The sequence below is a fragment of the Suricata suricatta genome, chromosome 8 (genome assembly GCF_006229205.1).
Source record: "Suricata suricatta isolate VVHF042 chromosome 8, meerkat_22Aug2017_6uvM2_HiC, whole genome shotgun sequence".
NCBI classification, from domain to species: Eukaryota; Metazoa; Chordata; class Mammalia; order Carnivora; family Herpestidae; genus Suricata; species Suricata suricatta.
Window position 1 is genome coordinate 72,140,942 of NC_043707.1, and position 14,362 is coordinate 72,155,303.

General features: G+C 45.3%; 1 protein-coding gene and 1 long non-coding RNA gene across 2 annotated transcripts in view; one reads left to right on the plus strand and one right to left on the minus strand.

Annotated features, from left to right (window-relative positions):
* Positions 1-8,162: 8,162 nt before the first annotated feature.
* On the minus strand, positions 8,163-11,111 carry CCN1 (cellular communication network factor 1). Its single transcript, XM_029947650.1, has 5 exons — positions 10,793-11,111; positions 10,274-10,487; positions 9,568-9,924; positions 9,233-9,441; positions 8,163-9,117 (listed from the first exon to the last, which is right to left on the minus strand). Exons 1-5 carry the CDS (start codon positions 10,853-10,855, stop codon positions 8,815-8,817), a joined length of 1,146 nt encoding a protein of 381 aa, XP_029803510.1. The 5' UTR covers positions 10,856-11,111; the 3' UTR covers positions 8,163-8,814.
* A 2,473-nt stretch (positions 11,112-13,584) lies between these two features.
* The window catches only part of LOC115299559, a 30,132-nt gene continuing 29,354 nt past the window's right edge, over positions 13,585-14,362 (plus strand). The window contains exon 1 of the long non-coding RNA XR_003912238.1: positions 13,585-13,756. This is a non-coding gene — a long non-coding RNA (uncharacterized LOC115299559). The remainder of the gene's footprint in view (positions 13,757-14,362) is intronic.

The window sequence follows — 14,362 nt, forward strand, 5'->3', positions numbered from 1 at the left end:
AGTCGGATGCTCAACCGACTGAGCCACCCAGGCGCCCACTAGCATCTGACTCTTGATTTCCATTCAGGTAATAATCTCACAGTTCTTGGGATCCAGCCCTGTGTCAGGCTTCATACCGTTAGTGCAGAGCCTGCTTGGGATTCTCTCTCTCCCTTTCTCTGCCCCTCCCCTGCTCATGCACTCTCTCTCTTTCTCTTTCTCTCAAAATAAATTAATAAACTTAAGTAAATAAGTAAATAAATTATGGCATATCAATAATACAAGGAAAATCTATAAAGCAATTCTTGCAATTGAGGGAGAACTGCATATATCAACATTAACTGACTTTCAAGGTGTAGTAAATGTGAAGCTCTATATGTAGTCTAATCTTTTTGTTCCTAATAATAATATTAAATGCAAGTTAGGCACTCCCCCAAATCTGTGAATAATACACATTATGCACTTAAAAGTATGTGTGTATGCATGTGCATGGGTGTATGTGCGTGTATATAAAGGGGAAGGTTTCCTAGGGACCTTCAATTTTGACACTCTGTATCTCTTACAATGTTCTTATATAAGGATGCCTTCCTTGTGTTATGACAAACCTCCAGACATTAAAGAGAACACTGTAAATAGCTAAGTATCATTCTGAATGCAAGAAGTCAATTAAATGTGGGCTCCTTTCCAAGAACCAACTAATTTGGAATATAGGAAGGACCTCTCTGAAAGTTTTACTCATGAGCACAGAATTTAAACTCTATGAATGAGCAACATTTTTTTTTTAGCTAGCAAATCTCCTTAATAGAAGATCCAAATTTTTACCATGTTGAATCATTCTCTGTTTGCTGGAGAAGAGCATCACCCCTGCAGCCGGATGCTGATGATACTGACTCGACTATAGAAAATCCATTAGTACAAGTCTTCCCAGGAGCCACCTTGACACCAAAGAACCAGCCCAACCTCCCTGTAACCCAAGTGCTTTCCTGTGTCCCAATGCCCCTGTCAGGGATAAGCCTGGAGAATAAATCCTCTGAGGTCTACCTTCTGCTCGGATACTGGCTAGCTAACTGTAACTACTTAGACATGTTCTCAGTCTCCTGGAGTTTATTGAGTATCTCTGAACAACAAGTATTATTTATGTGACAGCACTTGAAGGAAGGACTTTGAGTCATTAAAAAAAAATTCTAGAGCAAAATCCTGGCTATCTATTGTGATTCCCCTTGGAAGGCTCTTCGGTTACTACAAAAATGGATGGTGACATTCAGCAGAGATTCAGGACGCAGTGAACTCTGATCAACTCACCCAGTGTCGGTTGGAAAATGTGGCATGGTAGAAGTGGAATAGGTACTTTTACTCAGAAGTACACAGACTATTATTGTAGAAAGAAGCTGGGAAGTGACAGCATTTGTATAGCGCAATGGCCATTTGAAATGAATGAAGTGGTCTCTATTTCTCCTGGGCTTATAACACAGTTTCCATGCTAAATATTACTTTTCTAAGCACTTAAAAAGTGGCGTTCTAGGTTGTGCCAGTAAAGAAAGAACCTGTATTTTTTTTTAATGTTTTTGTTTATTTTTGAGAGAGAGAGAGAGACAGCGTGAGCGGGGGGATCAGAGAGAGAAGGAGTCACAAGATCTGAAGACAGGCTCTAGACTCTGAGCTAGCTGTCAGCACAGAGCCTGATGCGGGGCCCAAACCCACGAATCATGAGATCATGACCTGAGCCAAAGTCAGACGCTCAACCGACTGAACCACCCAGGCGCCCGAGAACCTGTATTTTTTAAAGATCATCTCTTCCTGCCCTTCACCTCCCCCAGCCACACGCAGACACATACGTGTCTCTTCTCCTCGGGCAGTGCTGGTGAACAGCAGAGCGCACACTCTGAGGAAGCTGTAACACTGCTCCCATCATGGAGAAACGAGTCCACTGCTGCCAGGTCTATGAATTTTTCAAAAGAATTCAGATATCTGGACTTCTTAAAAAACCTTCTCAGCTTTCAAACATTGGCAACAAATCTCAGTTTTTATAAACCCGGTGCCAGGTGAACAAAACATGTCTATTAGCCCAGTCCTGCCCAAACCACCAGCTTGGAGCTCTGCCCTCAGGCGATGTAGAGCACACTTGGCTTTCTCTTCTCCAGGAAGATCTGGAGATGTTAGAACACAGTTCTCATACTCCTTCCAATTTGTTCTTAGTGCTCACTCATTGACAAAAACTCTTTGAGGAGTTTAAAACCTCCTGGGAACAGTGAAACAACCAGTCACAGTATAGTGAGGTCAGTGCTACAGTGAGGATTTGCACGAAGAGCCAGAAGAATGAGTACTTTTTGTCTCTTTCGGGGTGTATGCAAGTGACGGACCGTGTCCTGCTGCATCCAGGCAGGTTTACAGAACACCTTTCTCTAGAGCTCTTATCAGGATCTCCCTCCACTCCTTCACCCTGTGGCCATCTTGCCTAAAGTAGATCCTGCCAGTTCCGTAAGGACCTTGGGGTCGGTGGGCCAGGAGCATTTCTGAGAAGCCCACGAATCTGACTAATGTAAAATAAATGCTGGATCCCTTCCCACTCATGCACAAGCACAATGCCTGGCCCGGGGACAGCTTGGGTGTAACTAGCAAAGCTTTTACCTTTTCTCACTCTGCTCACATTCATTCCATATCAGACAGTGGACATGAGCTTCTTGCCCTCAAAAGGTTCTACTACACAGCTACCATGATGGCTAATTTTCTGTGTCGTCTTGGCTAGACTATGATGCCCATTTGTTTGGTCAAACACCAGTCTAAATGTTGCTGTAATGGTATTTTAAAGATGTGATTGACTTTGATGAAAGCAGATTACCCTTCATTACATGCATGGGCCACATCTAATCAGTTGAAAGCCTTAGGAGAAAAGACAGAGGTTTCCCAAAGAAGAAGGAATCTGGCCTCAAGACGGCATAATAAAAACCCTGCCTTGTTTCCAGCCTGCACACACACACGCTCACACACACACACACACACACACACACACGCACATCCTATTGGTTCTGGTTCTCTGGAGAACCCTAGTATGCATAACCTCTTCATGATACTCCTGAACCCAAAGCAAAAATACAATCTGTTTCAAACACTGATGATCTGTAAAACTCCAAACCCAGTGTCTTTGACTTCTCTTACTGGCTGAGGTGAGAAAGGTATCTCTGGTTATTTCAGAAATTTCCAGCTCAAGCACCAAGGCCTTTGAATAGTTTCTGACATATTTATCTTTGAAAAACCTACTGAGATGACAACTCTTCCAAGAAACCTCTCATCCCAGCCTCAGAGAGTTGGTAGCTTTTTCTCCTCAACCATCCTCTTGCCTTATGATACTTATTACAGAGTATTTTGTGCTCTGTAGTATGGACTACTAGTTCTCCTCCCTGTAGTAATAGATCTCTGATGTTTAGCTGGGGACATGGCAACCCGAGGTATGAGCTACACTTCCTAGCCCTCCTTGCAGCTAAGTGAGGTGAATTGAGGAATGGAGGCCACACATGGTGAACAAGACAGCAGACACTTTGGTCCCCGAAATCTTAGGGCATCACAGCTGCCCCGTATGGCCTACCTGGATTTTTCACATGACAGAGGAATAAACCTTTGTGTTACTTAAGCCATTTTTTATTTAGTTTTTTTATTTGCAGCTGAACCTAACCTTAACTCATCTTTGCCTACATGTATGTCTCTAAAGTGAAGAAACCTGACTTCTTCGTCAACTACTGCATAGCACTGTGTGTGGAATAGAGTGGTGCCAGACGGGTATCTGTTGACTTGATGGGAGGTACGAATGGAAGGACAGAAGCAGGAAGAAGACATTGTGCTGGAGGGGGGAGGGTGCCTTCTACTTAGCTTAAGACAACATTAATCAAAATTAACGAACATCTGCTTTGTGCCAGGCATAGTACCAAGCGTTGCTTTTGTAGTGGTGAAAAAGCCAAAAATCTCATGTCTCAAAGAGGCTATTCTAGAAAGAGGAGACATAGTAATTAAATAAGGTAATATCTGGTAGGCCTAAGTGCCGTGATGAAGATAAAACTGCTTGATGTAATGAACTACTTTAGACTGAGTGGCAAGGACAGATGACTGAGAGGGTAACATTTACGCTGAGACCTGCATGACAAAAAGAAGTGTTGATTAAGGGACTTTGAGACCAGAGGGGCATTTGCCGCTGAGGAACAGCTAGTGCAGAGGCCCTGAGGAGGAAGTAACATGGCTTATTTCATGGAGGAAAAGGCAAGTGGGATTGTGGTGAGGGTGAGTGGGAAGAAACAGGCAAGGTCCAGGGTCTGTGTACTTAGAAAGGAGGAAGCTGAGTGTTATTCCAAGGGTAATGGGCAACCATAGAGCTTTTAAGCCAAGGGCTGACGTGTTCTGATTCACATTTTTAAAGAATCACTCTGGTTCCCATAAGGAAAATGAATCTTTGCAGGAATGATGTTTGAGTTATGTATGCTATGTGACAAACAACACCCAAAACTTAGGGCCTTAAAATAACCCCATTAGTTTGCTCACTGTTTTCCACGTGAGGAAATCTGGGAACGACTCAAGTGGGTATTTTATCTCTAATTCACAAGACTGGATTCACAAGCAACTGGAGCTGGACGATCTACTTCCAAGATGGTATCTTCATGCACACGTGATGCCCATGAAACTTCTCCCTGACCTTTTTCTTTCTCCTGTAGGGCCTCTCAGCTTCACATGGGCTTCTCACAGACTGCTGGTCTCAGGGTCATTATGCTTCTTACATGGAAGCTCATTGCTAAGAGAAACAAAGTGGGAGCTTCTAGTCATCGCCAAATTTGGAACTGGCACCACAGTGCATTGCTTTCTGGACATTCATTGGTTAAAGCGGTCAGAGAGCCCACCCAGATCCAAGAGGACAGAAGAATAAACCTCATCTGTGCAACAGAGTCACATTGCAGAAGGGACAGAGGTATTACATGGGGTGGAAGTTATTATTGCAGCCACCTTTAGGGAATACAGTATGTCACAAGTGAGGCCATTTAAGTAATTCAGGCAAGAGATGATGATGGCTTAGCTTTGGATGTTTGCACTGGACATGTGAAAGGGGCGGGTTCCGAATATGTGAGCAGAATATCTGAGCATTGCAAAGCACTAACAAATGCATCTAGGTTCTTGCTTAATTGAATTGCACTTTATAAGATTACATGGATGAGTATTGACCACCACCAATAAAGTTAAGTCACAAATAAATCTGTTCTATCCATAGGACACATACATCATTGTCACGCTTCACAATGCGCTTTGTTTTAAAGAATGAGTTATTTAGGGCAGGGATTTAATGAGGCCCAGATATTGGGGCTATACAGGAGGATGAAAGCATGGACCTATAGGCTGAGATCCAGGGATTGCCACATCCTGTAACCAAGAGTACTTTAGAGTGGAAGGAGGGTCTAATAGCATCACATTTTTCAAAAGCTTCCTAGAGACGAGTGCATTTGCCTTCAGAAAGACCCAAGTAGTTTTCACTTCATACATTCAGTTGCTTGAGGAGACGAAGTTTTTAAGGTATGGAAAAGTCAGTGCACCAGAGAGAGCATATAAAAAAGAATACTTATGGTGAAAAAAGCGGCTGGAAGCTATTGTTCCATTTTAAAACAGGAGAGATCCATCCAGACACTTGCCCAGAGTCACCCAGTTAATTAATGGCAGAACTGGTGCTAAAAGACGTGTCTCCCAGTTCTAGTCTGGGGTTCTTTCCCCCGCAGCACTTGCCTGCCTGCCCAGAACACAGCTTTGTTCTGTGCTGTGGTCCTGCTGGACCCTTGCTGTTGCTCCACTGATTTACAAACCGGATCCAGAGGGCAGAAGAAAACACCGTGTACAAAGCAAATCTAGTCTCTCTACTGGAAAGATAACTCTGAAATATACTTCACTAATTTTGACTCTGTGGCATCTCTTTGTGGAGTGGAAAACACGTGTGTGTACGTGAAAATCATCACAGTGAGACTGTGCTAAATGTCCCATAGACTATTTCTTAAAATTCACTGAACCCCTAAGATTCCAAGGTCACCCTATGACTCTCAGTTCTTACATTTCTATTAAAAAAGGAAAAAAAAAAACCAGCTCAAGATCCCCAGGATCTTTTGGATTGGAAAGTAAGAACAACACAGATCTTTACTGTATGTGGAGGGGCACATGTATATTATGATGGGTGTTTATTTCATGTGTGCAAAAGTCTATTTCATATGTGCAAATGCCTGGTGTTGGGTTTTGTTTTCTCAGTACTGGAAGTAGGCAGAGCTCCACACTGCACCTAGATAAAGGTTACATGTTCTAGTTTGCATAATTTTATTCTCGCCTACTTTGAATTTTTTCACTTTTTTATAGAGCCAAATAAAATGGACATAATTTCCATCTATTTGCCTTCATTAATCGAGCACTCTTATTTAAATAGGATCAGCATTTTATCCATCACTTTTATTGTATTTACTACAAAAAGATTAATAACCCAGAGATCCAGTATTTTCCCATGTCTGATTTTGTTTGACATTTGAACTTATTTGTATACATGTTACCTACCGCCCTACACTCTTAAAGGGTCTATAAAATATTACTAGTTGATTTCTGTATAAGAAGCAATTTGCTGGACTTCAGTGTTGGAGAAAAAGACCTCAGGATTGGTGGCTGGGAATGTGAAAATCTTTCCCGTGAATTTGGATGTCTGTTCAACAAGATTGCCTCACAGAAACCTCACACTTCTTTGTTTCGCATGTCACACTGCACTGGCAAGTTTAACTGCATCTGAGATGGCACAGGTGGTGTTTAAGTTTCCAAATACCTTAAAATTTCAAAGCCTCAGGCAAGAAACAGACAACTCAGTAGGCACAGTTGTAATATTTCAAATAAGACATTGCCAAAATCAGAAGAGCCTTTGCCCATACATTTTACCATCACTTTTCTATGAATCTTTATGCATTTCTGTAAGGCTTTTAAACAGATTCTTAGGTCTTCATTAAGGCATTGATATTAAACAATCACTCTTTACAGGATCCCAAGAGCTGTCCCCTTCCCTTTATAGCACTTTCTCGATACCTAAAAATTCAAGTACTCTCTTAACCAAGTGCAGACTGAAAATATTTCAATATGGATTTGAACAGAAGCCAAGAGGGTCGATGAAAGGAAAACTTCTCTATAAAAGGTTTATTGTCAGTGCTTTCTAAAGAGGTAGATTCTTCTAAAACAGGCTACTAGCATTTTCACAAACATTGACGCAGCCTTCTCAACCTCTCCTAGACCTAAGATTGAGGTCCTTTTCTCTTAGGAATGCTCTGCATCTAGCCTTTGACCTTCTGGATAGCCAACTCTATCCAACTGCTCCCTCCTCCAGCAGCATAACGTATATTATAAAAAGGAAAGGGGGATGGGGTGGCTCGGTCCTCACGCTATTGGAAAAGTACTTGAAATTCCTTGCATTCCTTTGCATTTAACAGCATGTTTACCTAATCACTGGCTTATTAGGATTAACACAAGTCATTGCTTCAAGCTCATTCAGTGAAAACAAACGGACTCCTATAGACTCCAAGACTTTTTTTTTTTCTGATCCCAACTAAGGGTGATTTCTAAGTAGTTCTTCCATGCTTTCGGAAGAATATTGGAAAAACATAAAGTTATAAACAAGTGACCTTCTATAACACATTATCCAACAGATTTAATGTTGCCCATGGATTTAGATATGGGCAGCCTGGGTTATGGATGGTTTCAAGTTTCTCTCCTCTTCCAAAATGACAAGCACAATAATCTAGTGATTAAAATGATAAATGACCCTACTATACCCACCCTACAGTGATGGGAGTGATGGAGATCCCTAGGCTTTGAATTTTTAATGAAAACAAAGCATTATTATTTAAATCACAAATTTAGCTTCAGATTCCCTGGGCTTCCTACAATGACTAGTGTTCAACATGTTTTTAAGAACAGATTACTTTAAATGCAGAGAATTTTCTCAACTGAAGATAAAAGCAATCATTGTCTTATTTTTGTAGATTAGTTCCCTGCTCTTTTCCCAAGCTCCTAGAACAGTTCCTGGCACAAAGTAGGTACTCAAGTAGTCCTGGTTGAATAACTGAAAGAATGAATAATACGCTAGGCTTTTGCCAATGACTTTGGATAGTCTCTGAAAATACTGAATGCCACACACTCAGATATTAGGTAAATATTTCTTTATTAAATGATTAATTCCATAAATAAATTCTTTTCACTGAATATAAAATTAAAATCATTTACAAATTATTCCAGTATTACATTTCCCTTCCCTCCCCAAAAGCTACATTTTGATAAATAAAAACATTCAGTCTTAAAACACCTGATTTCTGTTTGCAGTTTAGAGTGCAGATAGCTGCCTCTCGCAGACACTCACAGAGCGTCCCCTTCAGGAAGGGATGGCACCCCCTCCCATTTACTTCTGTCAAAAGATGAAGGCATTAACCGATCAACTAATCATTTTGTTGTAACAATTGTAGAACTGAAAGGGAAAAAAAAGCCTAGAGAAAAATATGCTTACCAAATAATTTACAAACAGAAAACAGAACGTCATCAACAGCACAAGCTCCAAAATGAAGCAGTAACGTGTGCTCCAATATTATGAAGCGAAGTATTCTCCCATTGTGGCTGCGTTTGTGTCCATCTGCACCAGCACACCTGGCAGGTTTCAAAATACCTTAATACTACTCAAGAATGAGCAATGCATCCCTTCTACAATGAGTCCCTCACCCCCACCGCCCCCACCCATATCTCCGTGATTCCGGCACTCTTCTCCCCCTTGTTTGTTCGCCCTTGCGCTGGAAACCCAGGTGGCATTTAGTCCCTAAATTTGTGAATGTCATTAAACAGCCTGTAGAAGGGAAACACCGCCTCGTTGGCATGCGGGCAGTTGTAGTTGCACTTGCAGGACTGGATCATCATGACATTCTTGGAAAACATCTCCCCATCTTCGCAACGGAAGCGCATCTTCACAGTCCTGGTCTGCTGGGGCGTGCAGCATCGGCCGTCCACGCACGAGCCGCAATACTTGGGCCGGTATTTCTTTACACTCGAACATCCAGCGTAAGTAAACTTGACTGGTTCGGGGGATTTCTTGGTCTTGCTGCATTTCTTGCCCTTCTGGAAGAAAGGAAAGAAGGAGAGTCAGGAACAGTGCCCGTCTGTCTTGGAAGAGAGGTTCCCACCTCGCCCAGCTGCCAGGGAACAGTCTCCCACAGGCACCATCAGAACTTACTTTCAGGCTGCTGTACATCGGCTGTCCACAAGGCCGCACTTCACAAATGCGGGTCTCCTTCACCAGGCGGCATTCGAGGTTGTCATTGGTAACTCGTGTGGAGATACCAGTTCCACAGGTCTTTGAGCACTGGGACCATGAAGTTGTTTGAACGATACATTTCTGGCCATGTAAAGGGTTGTATAGGATTCGAGGTTCCATTCCAAAAACTAGAGACAAACGAGGGAAATTTTCTCAGGGGCATGATGATACCAACAGACTCAAGGACTCGTTTCTGCAAAGCTCCAAACTAGGAATGTATTTCAGTACGTCTTTCAGGCTCAGTCTCAACTTACCTGGGAGCCGCTTCAGGGAGCCTCCTTTTCCAACTGCAATTAATTCATTGTTCCTGGTTAACTCCACCTCTGAGGCATCGAATGCCAGCTCCTTGCCCAGGAGGCCATCCCTGTCGTCCGCGGGGTCCTTGGCACTATCCTCGTCACAGACCCACTCCTCACAGCACTGCCCGGTAACTTTGACCAGCCGGGGGTTGGGACAGCCCAAGTTGGGGAGAGAGAGTTCTTGGGGACACAGAGGAATGCAGCCCACAGCGCCGTCGATACATGTGCACTGATGTTTACAGTTGGGCTGGAAACTTTCCCCATTCTGGTAGATTCTGGAGTTATATTCACAGGGTCTGCCCTCCGACTGAGCTGCAAAGAGCACCAAAAGAGAAAAGGAAAGGAGGATAAAGTTAAGATTCCCAACCACGGCCTGAAACTCATACATATTTTCTGCTGTTAAATTCAATTTATGGTAAAGTTCCCTACAATTCCTCGGGGACTCCAGACCAGAACAATAAGTTAGTCAGGAATCACTTTTCCGTATGCGCTTTTCGTTGGGCCCAGACACACTGAATTGCATTCCAGACTGCTGAAATCATGTGCCTTTCTGCCAAGCTACCAACAACAAAGCATCACCATACATGGTCTCAAAATTACTAAACTTCTGGACTACGGGGACTATTATTTTTTTAAAGGGGCCAAACCACAAGCATCTTACCTCTGCAGATCCCCTTCGGAGCGGTGGAACTGGCGCCGAAATTGCATTCCAGCCCCTTGGTGTGGTCGCAGGGCTGCATTTTGCTGCAGTCCTCGTTGAGCTGCTTGGCGCAGACCTTACAGCAGCCGCAGCCATCCCGGACCAGCCCGACTCCCGGGGCGCACTTGGGCGCCTCCTGGGGGCAGTGGCAGGCGGCAGGGCAGGTGGAGAGCGCCTGGAGGGGAGCGGGGGGTGGGGACAAGGCACGCGTAAGACTCCGCGCGGTTAGCAAAGGAGCCCGGGGAAGGGAGGGTTCCTCCGACTCTGTCCGCAGGGGGTCTCTGATCCTGTCCAACCCGGCCACCCTTGGTGGCTGCGTCGGCCAACAGGCCCCCCGACGCGTCTCCAGGAGGACTTGAAGAAAGAGCTAACCCGAAATGCCCCCGAACTTTTCGGTTTAGTTATATCCGCGGGGGGCAATCAGGGGAAAGGGGAAGGGCCTGGAAGAACTGATGGGGAAGTGGAGGCAAAAGAACTCACCAGCCTGGCCAAGTGGAGAAGGGTGACGGCGAAGGCGAGCGTCCTGGCGGTACGGGAGCTCATTGTGGCGCGCGGGAGTCCGGGCGAGCGCGGAGGCAAAGACGCCGACACACGGTGCGCAGCGGCTGAGGTCTGGTGCGTGGATCCGGGAGACGGGACAGGCTCCGGTCCGTGCGGCGGGGCGGCGGGCCCGGTGAGAGGAGGGTGAGGGCTGGGGCGGCGAGCGGGCTGCAAGCGTCCTTCTCCTGAGATCCTTCCCGAGGAGGCGCGAAGGGCGCGGGGGCTGCTCGGGGGCGCTCTCGCTCGCGGTCTGCCCCAGCGCCCAGAGCCCGCCTTTTATACGGGCGGGCCTCGGCGCCGCGTGTTGCAGTGACGTCGACTCTGTCTGCGCGTTCCAGAATTCTCAAACATCTCAGGAATGCTGGTTGGCGCGGGCTGCTGCCAAGCGCCTCCCCTGGCTCCGTTGCACCTTTTTTTTTTTTTTCCTTTGGTCCTGGACCCGTCTAGAAAACAATCTACCGTTTTTTCCACTTTAAATAACGACTTCCATTGGGAGGGTTCTTTCTGGCTTGATGGTAGTGATGGAGGTGGAAGGGGTGAGGGGGGCGAGTTCCAAACTTTGCCTGGACTGGGAGGGTGGGAGGACCTGGGAGGGAGGAACAAAAGTGGTTTTGTTTGGTGATGCCGAGTTGACCGGGCAGCTTTGGAAGCCCTCACCCGGAAAGGCAGCGGGCTGTTTTCTTGTTTACAGAGAAGGTGAGAGTCAAGTTATCTATGGAGAGTCGAACGGGGAGGGGGAGTGCGTCTGTGAGCCAGGAATCTATTTGTGGATTTCATAGAGGCGTGCTCGAATCAAGTCCCAGCTTTGGTATGGTGTTTATTAGCCAAGTTAAATGTATTGCAAATTAATACCCTCAGTGGCATTTATGAATGAGAAAGGGGCGGGGGGGGGATCAGCTTCCCCCACCGTCTGGCAGATTCCCAGGCAAAGGTCTTCCCCCTTCCGCCCCCCCTCCCTTTTTTGGTATGTCGTACTTGTTTGGTTTTGGAGGTTCCCACTTTAGTTCCAGCCCACTGCCTGGGTTGGAAGTCCGAGAGGAAATAAACGCAGGGAGTTCTCCGGGAGGCTGACTTCTGCTTCCTCTCGGATGCGGGAGACAGGGTAAGCCCTTCCAGCCTCCCTCCCCGGTCGGTGGGCGTTGCTAACTAAGCAGCCAGAATCGAGGGGACCACCTTGCAGTCATTTGTCCTGAAATCATCACCTGTATATACTGCAATGCCAAAACAGATTCCAGCACCATTGTGTGCAACGGATTTCTAAAGCTAAAAGTTTTGTGGAGTTTTTAACACTTTTGGACCACTTAGAAGCCTCCCATTTCTAATGGATTGCATTGCTTTTCTAGCGAAGTACAGAGAAATACGGGATTTTCATATATAATGTTCTGTAGTAAAACTGTTAGCAGAATTTAAGATCCTATTTTACCCCAACACACACAGAAGACCGCCCACACACAAAGGAATTTGCTTTAACATTATCAATATAATTAGTGTTATTGATAAATTCTTCCTCAAAGTTTCAAAAACTATCTTGTGCAATTTTAATAAAAATGTACACAAGAAATTATGTCAGTCTTTCTTTTATATGTACTCCAGAATTCTTCGTCCCTTCTAATGTGTAGGGCTGCTCTTCACATCTTAGCAGTCTTGCTTAAGAAGTCCCTCAGTGCCAACTTTTCAGTGAATGACTCTGATAAGCACAATGAGAAGCTATTGCAGTGAAAACATTATCCAATAAAGAGAACCGTGGCAGGAAAGAGTTAAGTTTCATTCATTCAAAAGTGCCCTTTCATAAGTCTAAGGCTTTTGCTAGTGGGAGTAGGATCTCTGAGGCTTTGTTGGAGGGGGTTTGGGGTTCATGGCTTACTTTTCAGGACTTGTCAGGTGTTATGCATATAAAGTGAGGAAAATCTGGGCCCTACTTCTACTCAAGACAGTCCATCCATTATTACTTAGAAAAGGTTTTTATTTTTTTCCGCCTGCATTAAAGCTTCATTATTGTTTCCCTCTTAATGAAGTGACTGGGGCTGGGGGTGAGTAGGCGCAGTACAGGGTGGGAGGAGGTCGTGGAGAGAATGGAGAGGAGTGTTCCTGGCTTCTGTTGTGGAGTCTTTTCTGTTTGACTTCATGGTTGTAAGTATTTCCAGATGGTGAATCAGACACCAGACGTAACAATATTTCCATATTTGGGTATAGCAGTAGCCTGCGTTTTTAACATTTTTCTGCCTCTGTTATCCAACCACAAAGCATTCTTGACAGCTTCAAATGTTGTTAAATATAGACTTAACTTCTGTTCCCAGAGCAGGAAATTCTTCGGAATTCCTTGTTTTTCACGCAATCTGTCTATCATGATTTAAAATAAAATTACAGTGAATGATCCAACTGGCCAGTGTATATACCTTGCTCCTTTATTGAGGGGGACGGGAGATATGCAAAGAGATTCAGTCTGCCGCACAGCTTTGAAATAGGCCATTCCAGAGATTCCTTTAAAAATCAGATTAAAGTTTTCTAACAAGGGCATGTGGGTTGTTTCTGGGCTTCAGTTGGGGAATCTTGGAGGATGAGTTTGCCCTGGAGGAGAAACTTCGAGAACCTTACCATCGGCTGCCCATTTAAAGCTGCGAGTGTGTTGTGGGAGGGGTGGTGGGGAGCCGGAGCAAACGGGGCCAGGAGGTGGGGGAGAGGGAGAGACTGGAGCAACCTATGTGCACAGCCTTTCCATATACCATGTCCTGGTGCGCCTGCTTGTAAACGACCGCATCGGACCAGAGGAACTGCGGCTCCTCACGTCCGCTTCAGGACGGGCCAGAAACCCCAGACGTCCCGTCGCCTTCTCGCCTCTTTCGCTGAGAGCTGCAGATCAGTTCACGTTGACAGATTAGAGGGAAAATGTGCAAATGTTTATGGGTAAGTGTCTTCGGATGCTAATTCTGCATGTTTTCGTTTGCTCTTTTTCTCTCCCTCCCTAAACGGGCGCCCCGCGACGAAATAACGGGCCGCCTTGTTTCCTTGTGCTGCAAGCCACAGAGAAGGAGCTGCTTGTCTTCGGCAGCTCCCAGGTTTGAGCTGACCGATGGGGACATCTCTCGCTCGCTGCTGCCAGGGAATTTTAGGTCACCAAAAGAAGGGTTCACTGTCTCGCGGCAACTGAGAATAATAATCACCCTAAAACTGTCGACTCCAGTTTCCTAGCCCTAGACCAGTGGTTCTCAAACTTTGGCGTGTCTCAGCATCACCTGGTGGACTGACTAAAAGACTGATTGCTGGGCCCCTATCCCAGAATTTCTTATCAGCTACATTTCTGACAAGTCCGGAGGTGATGCTGCTGCTGGTGGTCCCGAGAACCAGTGCCCTCGGTGGTTAGGAGTGCCTCTGGTAGCCGAGTGCATCCGTGTGCCCTCGTAGTCAGGTTTTCGCCCGCACACCCAGTCTCACATCTACACTTTTTATAGCCACTTGAATGAACAGAACAATTTGTGGTGACGACGAAAGGCCAGCTTTAAGGTGGCGCCC

Coding starts and splice junctions, on each gene's coding strand:
- CCN1 (XM_029947650.1), bottom strand. CDS start 10,855: ATGAGCTCCCGTACCGCCAGGACGCTCGCCTTCGCCGTCACCCTTCTC. Junction 9,925..10,273: donor TCCGAAGGGGATCTGCAGAG/GTAAGATGCTTG, acceptor TGCTCTTTGCAG/CTCAGTCGGAGGGCAGACCC. Junction 9,442..9,567: donor CTCCCTGAAGCGGCTCCCAG/GTAAGTTGAGAC, acceptor GTTTGTCTCTAG/TTTTTGGAATGGAACCTCGA.